This window comes from Pollicipes pollicipes, unplaced genomic scaffold (assembly GCF_011947565.3).
Source record: "Pollicipes pollicipes isolate AB1234 unplaced genomic scaffold, Ppol_2.1 Scaffold_3087;HRSCAF=3621_pilon_pilon_pilon, whole genome shotgun sequence".
Taxonomy (NCBI): Eukaryota; Metazoa; Arthropoda; class Thecostraca; order Pollicipedomorpha; family Pollicipedidae; genus Pollicipes; species Pollicipes pollicipes.
Genome location: NW_023596225.1, coordinates 16379088 through 16391394, shown reverse-complemented (window position 1 = coordinate 16391394; position 12307 = coordinate 16379088). Strand labels below are relative to the sequence as shown.

At 56.7% G+C, this 12307-nt stretch overlaps 1 protein-coding gene across 1 annotated transcript; it reads left to right on the top strand.

Annotated features, from left to right (window-relative positions):
* Positions 1–9121: 9121 nt before the first annotated feature.
* LOC119089800 (vacuole membrane protein 1-like) lies at positions 9122–11929 on the top strand. Its single transcript, XM_037212617.1, has 6 exons — positions 9122–9334; positions 10129–10219; positions 10852–11042; positions 11379–11389; positions 11465–11748; positions 11924–11929. Exons 1-6 carry the CDS (start codon positions 9129–9131, stop codon positions 11927–11929), a joined length of 789 nt encoding a protein of 262 aa, XP_037068512.1. The 5' UTR covers positions 9122–9128.
* Positions 11930–12307: the final 378 nt, after the last annotated feature.

Sequence of the window (12307 nt, the reverse complement as noted above, 5' to 3'; positions counted from 1 at the left end):
CCTTCTGAAGGTGCTGAAAAATGATAATGTCGAGCTGGAGGCATCAAGCAAGACATGCGTTGCTCATAGTGTTTCACAAAGTATGGTACATACATACCAAACTGGAAAACATGCCATGCTGATCATGTCCTGGGCAGCAGTGACATTGCAGAATGTGCCTTATTCTAGAGTATGCAAATTGAGGACCAGTGCTCAGCATAGTGCACAATCACCATCCTCATCAGAGCATGGATAGTTGCTTTCCCTGAAAATATTGATATTTCAGTGACAATTTCTGGCCAAAGAACCTCCTAAGGGAGTCCTTCCAACAAACCAAGATTAGATTAAGTACAATTTGGCCTAGCCTGCATTCAGTGCACATGCACGGGAGGTCTAGCCCACCGATTTCAAGTGTCTAGTGTCTGATGTACCGAACTTATTTTAGGCAGATTCGGTACACGCTACATGTTCAAGAACTGAATGCGCCAGAAGTAAAGAACAGAACAGGAAGCTCCCTACGCTGACAAGCACAGTGAACAGAACAATACAGTGAACGGTACTAAAAAGAGGCACCCCCAAGGCACCCTTACCCAACACCAAAAGGAAAACTTACAATGAACTACCCAATAAAACGTACTAAATTATTTCCGACAGCAAACTGCGCTGTAAACACCAAACAGTCCACAAAGAAATCGTTATAGGCCGACGATCAAACATTGATGCACAGTGCACGTCTTAAAAGTATTCTTCGCGCCATTAGTTGTACGTGCTAATACCCTCTCTGTAGCATGTTGTTCAAAAGCTTCCTCACTTTCCATTGCTTGGCCAGCTGGTCACATATGAATCACATACACCAGTCTCGTCTCATTAGCTGTACCTACGCTCGATCCATCATTTTACTCTGCTGTAATACTTATAAAAAATGTCACAAGAGATGGTTAAAATTTAGCATTCTGAGAGCTGGATATCGCAGGATGCTGATACATGAATACCTATGGCAGAATACGTAGCCCTCGGGCCCAAAAGAACAAATATGCAGTCATTGATTCTGGAGTTGGCTTTGTTTGATCGTGATTTTAAAACTGCCCAAAATTGTAATCAAAGACACCAAAATGCTCATAACGATCCAGAAGATGTAGCACCAACAAAAATATCAGGGTTATGGTTTTATCAGCTGATTTCTATGGTAGCAGCTTTTGGCTGTTAGCACGGCCTTGAGCTGTAGACAAATGTGGCATCATGCACGACCGGCGCGACACGTAGCAGAATTACTTGCCCCGGTCTTGGAATCGCCGAGGGCCCGCCCGTCGGGTGTTGTGCATTTAAATCAGTTAGTTTGTGAGTGGAACGGTGGATTTACGGGTCACTAACTTTTATGATAAGTTGAGTGCGAACGTCCATTCTGTTCAAGCGGCGCCGTCCCTTGTTCCTGAATTGTGCGAGCATAAGGATTAGTTTTCGTGCACGTAAATCGCGCCTTTAAACGCCTGAGGTATTCAGGATGATATTAATTCCTGCTCTGCGTCTGGACTGTTAACCTGGTCAAGCGTGGGTCTTCTCGACTCTAGAGCGTTCGGTTTTAAGGTGAGAATGTTTTTCATGTCTTAAGTTGTGCATGTTCTGGAGTGGTAAGCTGTGTACTGTGTATACTGTGGCTTTGTTGTTCCCAGCTGATCCCATCTGTTGAAGAGACATGACCCAAATAGAAAACCCCTCCATTTTTTCAAGCTAGAAAGTGTATAACTTGATTGAAATTTTTGGTGCATCAGATTGATATGCTGAGCCAACAAGAACATGTATTTACTCTGTGTTGGCTTGCCATATTGGTGTTAATTCCCTGTGAGTTGGTTTTGTTTTATTGTAAGACATGTTGCAAATATGATTAAATAGCAATCACATGCACAACCTGCCTGGTATGTTGTTGCTGTTGGAAGATATTTGTACATCTCTAAGGTTTCATTTTGTTAAAGATTTTGAGCATCACTGATTTGCAGCCAAACCTGAGTGCAACATTACACTGCTAGAAACCTCCTCCTCTATCCCCTGTTTTGCTTCCATTATGTTATGGGGTGTAGGTGTACTTTCCTACCTAACATTAGAAAAGATCACTGGTGTGATTTTTACTGGTGTGAAATTACCAGTGTGAGCTACATCCTTGATTGGTTTGGGCCCTGAATGACCACTGCAGTTAATACTCATGAAAACCCCAATAAGCAGCTAGATGGGCCTGCCAGCTTTATTGCCAGAGCTCCATCAGGCCTAGTTTTGCTGCCATGCATAATATAATGTAGGAATGCCTCAAGCTAGTAAATAATTGCATGAACAACTAAAAATGCACCTTTTGTTTTAAAAGATGTGTTGAAAATTAGTGAAATCAGTACTTAACTCTTTAAAAACCATCACAGTAATAATTTTGATACCATGTCCATACATGCAGCCAAACACTAATACCTGCATAATGACATATATGTTGATATAATTTGACTTCCTTTTGGTTTGCACTGTGTTTGGTTTGTAGGCTTATCATGTGGAGGCCGTAAAAGCTATGGCCATAGCTTTTAAATCAGCAAAGTACTTAAGATAAATGGCTGAAAGTGTGGATGGTGACAACCTGATAAACTTAGATATTATGTTTAAAAGAAGTCACCAATTAAACACACAGTTGATGGCAGAAGACATGTGCAAGCGGGATCTACACACTTGGGCTGAAGTTTTTTGGGTTTGCCAGTTGATTGTTGGGACAGGCAACTGTGTGTGTTAGATGTTATGCTAGGCATGTGTCTTTGTATTTGAAATTTGGAGTATCAAAATAATAAACCATTTCAAACTTCTTTTAGGCAGTAGGAATTTGTTGAAAATGAGAAGCACTGTTATGGCATTTTGTGCATTTGCCCCTCCCCCTTAGGTTCCAAAGGGGCTCAAAAGGTCCCTCATAACCCATGATTGTGGGCCCAATTTTAGGGTGCAAAGGGCCTGAAAGGCCAGCTTGAGGTTTCATTCAGGGGCCCTGGCCTACAGGGCCAGGCACTCCAATGCTAGCCAGAGTGCCCTGCACACTGATCAGGAGCTCTCTGAGCCGATAAGAGCCTTTTTTGGTCAGACACCACCAGCAACGCATACCCGGCCTCTTGACGGCATGGGCCTAAGAGCCTGTTTTCAAGCAGGGACAAAGCTGGGGCCAGCGATTTAAATTGCTCTGGACTCCCACAGCGCCTGACAGGGGCCCTGTGTTGACAATGGGCCGCGAGTCGGCCAGAGGCAGTATTCGAGGAGGCCCAAAGAGCCTAAAGGGCCCGCCGGGTCCGACGATCAAGGACCCGATTGGAGGGTCTGAAGGCATTAAGGGCTGGTCGGAGTCTTATTCAATGGCCCGACCTGTGAAGACCTCAGATAACGACCAGAAGGCCCTTTGTGCCGATCGGAGACCCCCTGGGCTGATATAGGCCTATATGTCGATCAGGCTCCACTGTATCACACAGTCGGCTCCATTTCAGTATGGGCCTGAGGACCCATTTCCCAATCACGTTTAAAGTGTGCGGGGGGGGGGGGGCAGGGAATTACACTGGTGTGGGGCCTCGCATCTGTCTGGGTTCTACAGCGTGTGACAGAGGGCACTGTGCTCGCAAGGGTCCCAAGCCGACCAAGGGAAGTGTTCGATGAGGCCCGGGGAGGGGCCTACCGGAGCTAACCCGGTTTAAGGGCGCAGGGGCTCGAAGAACTGGCTGTAGGTCAAGTAAAGAATCGCGGCCCGTAGCGTCGTGACCTGAAGTATCAGTCAGAGGCCCATTTCATTCCAAGTCACATACTAAATTTTCACTTATGGTAAGACGTTTGGGAGTTAGCTGTAGCATGCAGGGATGCAAGCATCCTTGCACGCTACAGCTAACTCCCAGAATGCTAACACTTCTCGCAAGAAGCGCGCATTGCTGCCTCAATACCAAAGCATCATTCTGCATGTTCTCAAATGACCTGAGCCTCCTTAATGAAGGCGCCGAGTTTGCGGTTATTCTGACGGTACCAACGTGCTGGCCACTGACAAAAGGTCCGCTCCATCCACCATAGCCTGACATCACGAGGCTGACGCTGAAGCCGAATCTGGTGTACAAGGCCGTGTTGTAAATTAAACCTATCTTCGCGACCGCTGAAAGGTATGGGAGGAGAAAACATCCGGGTCTTCAAAGCGGCTGAGACGAGATGTTAATAGTGGGAGATGATCGGACTGTTGTTCTCGTCTTAATGAGACCGAGGTCAACAGTTCCACATCGCGTATGAAACTGAATCAGGAGCCGTAATTCAAGGATTGTTCGCGGACGAAACTACAGTCAGCGGTCAAAAATGGGGAAAGACACAACCGAATCCGCAGGCAACCTTTTGAAATTGCACGAAGCCGAAGCCAAAGCCTAAGTCGAAGTTGAAGTCGGTTGTATGAAATGGCTGAACGGAAGCCGAACTGGGAGCCACGGAAAGAAAACAGCGATTTCCGAAGCCGAAGCCGATTTCACTCACGGCGCTGGTGTTAGCACAGCGTAGGTCAATGCAAAAAAGGCGAGTGGTAGTTTTGGAATCAACCGAAAGTTTGTCACAGCGAAGTTGACCACAGTTTCGTGTGAGGCAAAGTGTGCTTTTCATCAAAGTACGATCTTGATCCACTGCTTTGCTTACAGCTTCACCGTTAGTTTGCTTTCTATCCCTTCTCCCAACGTCTCCATTGCGCCCTCCTCTCCCACATAAGAACCGTCAGCATACGCTGAAAGTGCAGGATTTCCAGTTCGTTTTAAGACCCGAGCTAAGTAGGATAGTTATCCCAGTGTGATAAGTGAAATTGCTTACACTGATAAAAAGCTGTTGGTAAAACCATTTTATATTGAAGCGCATACATTTTAAATCTGTTAGATTTTCTCCGTTTGAAATGGATGGGCACGCATATGCATATGCCTTTTATGCATCGGGGTAAAATGATGAATGCGAGTAGAGGTAGATGCATGGACATGATAATGACAATAGGCATGAGTAGGGGCCATACGTGTGGGCATAGGAATAATTGGTGTCATAGCTGTACAAAACGGTAATATGGATTCAGTCGGCGTGACCTTGGTTTCGTAAACACCGCTGTCATGCGTGCGGGTTGTCACACTCAGACGTGAGATTGGACATGTGACAGATCGGACATTAGGGGAATTAAGCCGCGGATGTGTTGTCGGACATGTCCCTCAGTGAAACACCAGGGCACTTGCCTGTCCTCGGAACTTGCCGAAATGGCCCAGTGGAAGTCTGTCATCCTAGTTTCACGTGTTGACCCCTCTCCGGTCAGCGGCCTTTCTGCCTGCTTCTTGCCCCGACAATGGGATATTGTCATCCTTATCGTCGTTTTATCGCCCACCGTTTTTGGTGTGAATGTCTTAGCAATGACGGAAACTAAGTAGCCATTGATTGCGGAACTTAAAGACGTCAATTTACTTATCAGGACTTGATGCCTGTCACCCCCCCCCCCCCCCCCATCTCTTGAGCTACTGGTGTAATGAAGGCGAACTGATGTTCGTGTGATTCAAACTGCTCATGTCGGGGCCACCCTAGAAACGCTGGCATGGCCACTGTCAACAGGGTACCCGCCCTCCACCCCCGAATCCCGTCCCCCTCACCCCCACCCACCGTCTCGTCTCCGTACGTTCGAGACGTTCGACGTTGGACTGTTGCACCCCTCCCCCGTCCTCCCCCTCCCCTCCGGCTGTCTGCTCCCTGACGAGCGGCCGGCGGTGGGCGACAGTGCCCCGCCGCCCCTCCCCGGCCCAGCCCGCCCCGACGCCCGGTCCTTCGAGTGCCCTCGGCCAGGCGGTTATCGGCGGTCCGTCGACCGGCCGCCCCCGGGGTCAGGGGTCCGGGGCGGCGGGCGCACGCCCGCGGCCCGGCCGCGGCGCACTCAGTCCTGCGGCTGCCTCCGACGCGACGGTCGGCGGCCCGGCGTGTGCAGTGAGAGACGCCGCGCTCTGCCGCGCTGTGCGACGTTGGCGGACGCGGAGCGAACGGCACCATGAACGGCTCGGCGTACACGGTCGTCAACCTGCCCTCGCACGTGGTAGGTGGCGGGCTGGGACCCGGCCGGAGGGGACGCGGCGCGGCCGGGCCCCGCGAGCGGCGCCCCTGGGGCGTCGGTCGAGCCCGGCCTCGGGTCGGCGGCAGCCGGGGGATGTGTGGTTCGGGGCTGGCCGGCCGCCAGGTGGCCGGGCGGGGGTCACCCGTGAAGCGGGGACACAGCCGCCTGCCAAGTGGCGCGCGGCGCAACCCGTCACCCGGCCGGCTGACACCCGCCCGCGAGGCGCCCGGTGGCCTGGCCAGCGGGGGGTCCGAGTGCCCTGCTCGCTGTGTTTGTGTGGTATGCGTTTTGGACTGGTCTTGTGAGTCCACGGTTAGAGTAGCCCTGGCTCGTGCGATCTTGCAGGGTTGACACAAAAGCACGGCCACGTGTTGTCGAACGGTATTCGGTGTTCGTGGTGTCCTCGCGCGAGATCCGGCATGGACGGGAGTGCCGCGGCGGGGTTGGCTCGCGCCTTTTCTGCAACGGGTTGTGGAACCGGTGCGAATGGCCAAACCCGACTGACGAGTCAAAAGCTCAACTGTCGACAAATGCTGCTTGTAAACAAACTTGGAAGAACTTAATGAGTGGTTGGCGTAACTAGGGCAGCCTGTTGTAACTAAGACGCGAATATACACAAAAGCTGGGACAAGGAGAGCTTGAAGCGCCTCATTTGAGTGAACGGAAAGCATATTCCACTTGTTACGAGTGCAATTTAAGGTGGACGATTATTCGGGTGAGGTCTGAGCCGTCTCTGCACACGTTATATGAGAACAAAGACAAACAGCTCCAGGTCGCTCAACAGCCGTCGTCCTCGGCAGGCCGGCGGTCCCAGCCCTGGTCGAAGAGTGCTCCTTGCCCTGTGCCCGGTTGCCCGCGAGTGGTTCGCCGTCAGCGCACCCACTAACCGCATTGGAACCGAGACACGGGCCAAGTCAGTATTCTGAGCACACGTCACGGTTGACGAGTGCAGTAAAGCGACACGTGTTGTGACGTCAAGTGTGCCCGCTTCCAACAGTCTGCTGCGGGACGGAGGCCGCATCTCCGGCTCCGCCCGGCGCCTCCGATTCGGGATCCGGGCCGGCCGCCGCCAAAACACGGCGTCACATCTGCGTGCCAGTTCAGCTGTGTTGACGGTCCGGGCGGGCGTCGCCTGTTCGGGCCCGGCCCGACCCAAGGACGCGCGGCGACGCGTGGAGTCGCACTGAGCCGCGGCACCTCCGCCCCGGCCACGTGCGGAGGAGCGCAGGTCTGGCGGCGGCGCCCCGGCTCCCGCTGGCGAGTACCCGCCCTGCTGTGGTCCAGGTCACGGCTCCGGCGGCGGCGCTCGGCTCCCGCTGGCGAGTACCCGCCCTGCTGTGGTCCAGGTCACGGCTCCGGCGGCGGCGCTCGGCTCCCGCTGGCGAGTACCCGCCCTGCTGTGGTCCGGTCACGGCTCCGGCAGCGGCGCCCCGGCTCCTGCTGGCGAGTACCCGCCCTGCTGTGGCCCAAGTCACGGCTCCGGCGGCACCGCGCGCCGGACCGCGGCGATGGTGACGGGACGGCCGTGTCGCCTCCTTCCGATCGCCTGACCTCCGGGCCGCGATAGCACGGCTGATCTCTCCGATTGTCCGGCGCTGGGTCTGTCGATCTGTCGAGAACGCCCGTCCTTGATCGGCACTCGGTCGTCGCCCCCCCCCCCCCTCCACCCCCCCCTCCTCCGCTCGGGAGCTCTGGGTGCGTCCACCGTGACCTAGTGGACTTGATCTTGTGTATGTGCGCAGGGAGACGGCCAGTGCTCTTTTAAGTCCACGGCCGCTGAAAAACGACGATGATTTGTAAATATTGACATTTGCACGGCTTTAGGTCGCGCTGCATCGAACAGGGCGCTGGCGGTCCGAATATTTGGTGGATGCATGCTTGGCGTATCGGGAGGAGTCGCTGTGAGCGTGAGGTGCAGTTTAATGGGCTGATGCGATGTCACTCCTAGCGTGGCGGCGTCCGTCGCAAGGCTGTCAATGCAGGCCGTAGCACATCTTGCTGTCGCCCACAAGTATTGGTTTTCTGAAGCACGGCGCTAGACGTTGTTTTAATGTGCCCTGCACTGTATACAGGCCATCCTTGCCATGCACAAAACAGCCCGCGGCGTCTCCCAGTCGCCTGTTTGTTGTGTTTTTCCGAGTGTCGACTCAATGGTGGCGCGTATATGCGGTGAATATCAGCAGATGCCCACCACAGCTGTCGCGCCCTTCCCCGTCCACCTGTGTGCACACCCGGGCAGGTGTCGGTTACGCCTGCTGAGCGCCAGCCAGGCCTGTGTTCGCGCCGGGGCCGCTGACAGGAGACGTTTTGTTGTCCGGCCGTGCTGCGTGGCGAAGACTGCGAGACGCCAGTGCGTGGGTGCCCTAGCCTGTGAGACGGGCTCTCCGTGGCCCGGTGCGGACCTGTCCGCACGCTGCAGGCGGGATCGTCCGAGTCCCTGCCGCCTGCCGGTGCGGCGCGTCGCCGCTCGCCGGCTGGCGACAGAGGACCTCCACGTGCGCCTGGTGCCGGCGCGCGCGCGCGTGTTGTCTTGGCTCTGCTGGCCGCGCTGTGAATATGCCATCACGGCGCCTGTCGTGTTACGATGTACGGCGCGGCGGGCCGGCGACCTGTCCAGAGTCTTGTGCGTCAGCTACATCGCTGATTGCGGCGGGATTGGCCGGTGTCTGGGTCGACAGGCGCAGGCCGTGGTGACCCGCGTACAACCGCAAGCCCCTATACCGCATGTTTACCGACAGGAGCAGGCCCTGACTCCTCCTCCCCCTCTGTGTTTGTGTGGACGGATATAGGTCCTGACAACTTCGCGTCTGTGTGGACAAACACGGGCCTCGACATCCCCGTGTATGTGTGGACAAAGACCGGCCGTGATCACCCGTGTCTGTGTGGACTGGCGCCAGTTGTGACGGCGCCGTGCCTCTCCCTCTCGACAGGCGCAGGTTCTGACGGCGCCGTGCCTCTCCCTCTCGACTGACGCCGGTTCTGACGGCGCCGTGCCTCTCCCTCTCGACAGGCGCAGGCGGCGGCCGACTCCCAGGCGGGCCGCAGCACCGTCATCAGCATGGCGGCCGAGTCCCGCGGCCACCGGCGCTCGGCCGCGGCCGGCGCGCGCAACGGCCGCGCCCGCCACCACCCGATGGACATCGGCCTGGTGAAGGTGGCCGAGCGCGAGGAGCGCGAGGGCCTGGTGCTCTGGCGGCGGCCCGTCACCACACTGCACTACTGCTGCCGAGAGCTGCTCATCGAGACAGCTCGTCTGCTCAGGAAGTGAGTCGGCAGGCCGCGCCGCTGGCAGTAGATGCACATAAGACGCTGAGGGCAGTTTCCACGCCTCCCACTCGTTGAGTGTGGACTCCGTGTGGATTTCCACTCAGCAAGAGGGGCGGCTGGGTTGCGGTAGGCGTGTACGGGGTTTCGTGGGTCGCGGTGTTAGGTAGGATTCCGACGATCGCGTCGAGTCCTTGGCGCGTCGCTTGTTTCATGATGAGGTGTCAAGGAAAGTCGTGCGATGTTTGCGTGAGGCTAGGCGGTCACGAACGCTGTCTGTCAAAACCATAGTGTGCCGGCCGTACGACTGCGGACTGGGGACAAGTGCGGTCGAGCCTCATCTTGTCCGGCCTGTCGTTGGGGGCACGAGTGTTGATAATGCATTCTGAAGAGCCGTCTGACACCCTCGGTCAGAGCTGGTCAGAGTACGCCTCGGGCGCAGCTCGGTCCGGCTGGACTCTGACCCGGCTCCACTCGGACTGGAGCAGCGCTCTATGCGCCGAGTACGCGGTCCGGAGCGTGGCCGGCCCCTCAGAGCCCGCAGCTGGCTCCGTCCCTGGTAACGAGCGACGCGCCGTGCTTTGCCGCCATTATGACTAGTGGCAGCTGCTCTTAATCTCTGCTAGCCAGGTGCCCTAGCCGCGGTAGGCCGCGTTTCCATGCGAACATCGACTGATTGCAGCGAGAGGGGGTGGGGTAGGGGTGACGTTTCAGGCGGCGCTCGCGCGCGTCCCCGAGGCTGGCGCTCGCCCGGTGCCGATGGTGACGTCACCGCCCGGGTCCGCTGCCGGCAGACTCTGGAGGAACCGGCTAGCTGTGGTACTGGTGCTGATGCTGGCGGCGCTGGCCGTGGTGGTGTACTACACGGAGGGCGAGCACCAGCAGGTAAGAGTGCCCGCTCTGGGCGGCGCCCCCGGCCTGCGGACCCCCGGCAGGTCCGCGGCGGAGGAGGGAAGGGACCGGGAACGCTGGCAGAGCTGCCGAGCTCTGAGCTGGTGGCGTGGGCTCAGTCGATGATTCCGTACTCGCCCGGAAGCGCGTGCGTCTCCCGCTGTCAAAAGATTAGCGGGAGGGCCAAGTTTCTCATGCATTCACCCGGATGATATGGTCATCTGCCGTCTGGGAACGTTGCCGACTTGCTCACGCCGAACCTACTGGGATTACCTGCTGCTGATGAACGTTGTGCATGCCGTTAGTGCTGGTAAACCTAGGTTACGTGTCCGCTGCGTGGGTGTTGAAGACGTTTCGCTGCAGTTCTTTGAGGAGTCTGCGGTTCCGCGTACACTACCAGTGTTTCACTCGAAAGTGCATCGCTGTAAAGTTGTGCCTCTGGGGAGTCAGTGGGAAGTGTATGCTCTGTGCCCCTCGATGCCGGTTGTGTTACCTGTCCCGCCCCATCAGCCGGGCGGACAAGGAGCCGCTGTGCCTCCTGAGGAAGAACCGTGTGATCTGACCCGAGCTAACCTGACCTGACCTCACCTGACCTGAGCTGACCTGGGCTGACCTGTCGCCGGCAGCTGATCGGCCGGGCCGAGAAGCAGATGCTGTGGTGTCTGTACTGGGTCGGCCTGGGCGTGCTGAGCTCGGTCGGCCTGGGCACGGGGCTGCACACGTTCCTGTTGTACCTGGGTCCACACATCGCCGCCGTCACGCTCGCCGCCTACGAGTGCGACTCGCTCGACTTCCCTGAGCCGCCTTACCCGGAGCAGTGAGTGACGCCCCCCCCCCCCCCGCCCGTCCCGACACACTTCCCCCTACCCCGAGGATTGAGTGACGCCCCCACTGCTAGCCCCGTTCGGTCGAACGGGACGCTTGGAAAGCAGCACCGAACGGTCCGTGTTCTGAGGATCTTTTTGCTTTTGGTGCTTCAGCTTTATTCTATCCCATAATGTCCATTTCCGATGGTATCCCTCACTCGCCGGGTGTTTTACAGCTGCGATAGGCATCACTGGGCTGCAGACTGTGCTTTGTCTGCGACTGAGCCACCGTCTACAACGCATCATCGTACCGCTGGCGCCGCGCAACTGTGATCTGTGCCACCGAGTCGTCTTCCTCGTGCCGCTGGAGCCTCCGCGCCAATACTGCGCCGGCGGGACGCGGGGCGATGACGTCACCGCCCGCTGCCCTCAGGATCGTGTGTCCCTCCGGAGTCTGCCGCCGCCGATGCCGTCGCCGATGCCGCCGCCGCCGCCGCGGCGCCAGTCACCATGTGGGCCGTGATGTCGAAGGTGCGGCTGGAGGCGTTCATGTGGGGCGCCGGCACCGCGCTCGGCGAGCTGCCGCCCTACTTCATGGCGCGCGCCGCCCGGCTCTCCGGCGTCGAGCCCGACGACGAGGACTTCGAGGAGTTCGAGGAGCTGCGCAAGAAGAAGAACGCCGGCGACTTGTCGCTACTAGACCGCGCCAAACTCGGCGTGAGTGGGGGAAAGGGAGGGGCATGGGTGGCTCTACGGGAGCGGCGATGATTTTGCGAGGGCTCAGTGCGCAGATGGCCGAGGCCGTTCCGCGCACGGGAAGCCAGGGACTTCGTGCAGAAAGGCTGGTTGTCGTTTGTTGTCGTTTGATATTTACGTGTCCGCTCTCGCACAGTTCTAGCACATTATTCGTCCTTTACGGTCGTGGCATTTTCTCATTAGGAATAGGGACGATGAGAACGTAAAGATGGTGACGATGGATTCGCCCCGTCACCATCTTGACGTGATAGTACGGTTGTCAGCCCCGGTTACCGTGGAAGGGGGTACGGTTGTCAGCCCCGGTTACCGTGCAGAACAGTGTCCGAACCTGCGTGCCGTGTTCAACGTGGCCGGGGGACAGTGTCCGAACATGGTTGCAGTGTTACCGTGGCCGGGGTACAGTGTCTGGCCGATGAAGTGTACCGTGTTACCGTGGCCGGGCACGGTTGGCTCGGGTGCAGTGTTACCGTGGCCGGATGCAGCTTGTCTGACCCGGTGCCTTGTTACCGTGGCGTACATT

Excerpts from the sequence above, each read along its gene's own strand:
- LOC119089800 (XM_037212617.1), top strand. The coding sequence starts at position 9,129 with ATGGCGGCCGAGTCCCGCGGCCACCGGCGCTCGGCCGCGGCCGGCGCG. Across the intron at positions 9,335-10,128 it reads ACAGCTCGTCTGCTCAGGAA|ACTCTGGAGGAACCGGCTAG; the intron begins GTGAGTCGGCAG and ends CGCTGCCGGCAG. Across the intron at positions 10,220-10,851 it reads CGGAGGGCGAGCACCAGCAG|CTGATCGGCCGGGCCGAGAA; the intron begins GTAAGAGTGCCC and ends TGTCGCCGGCAG.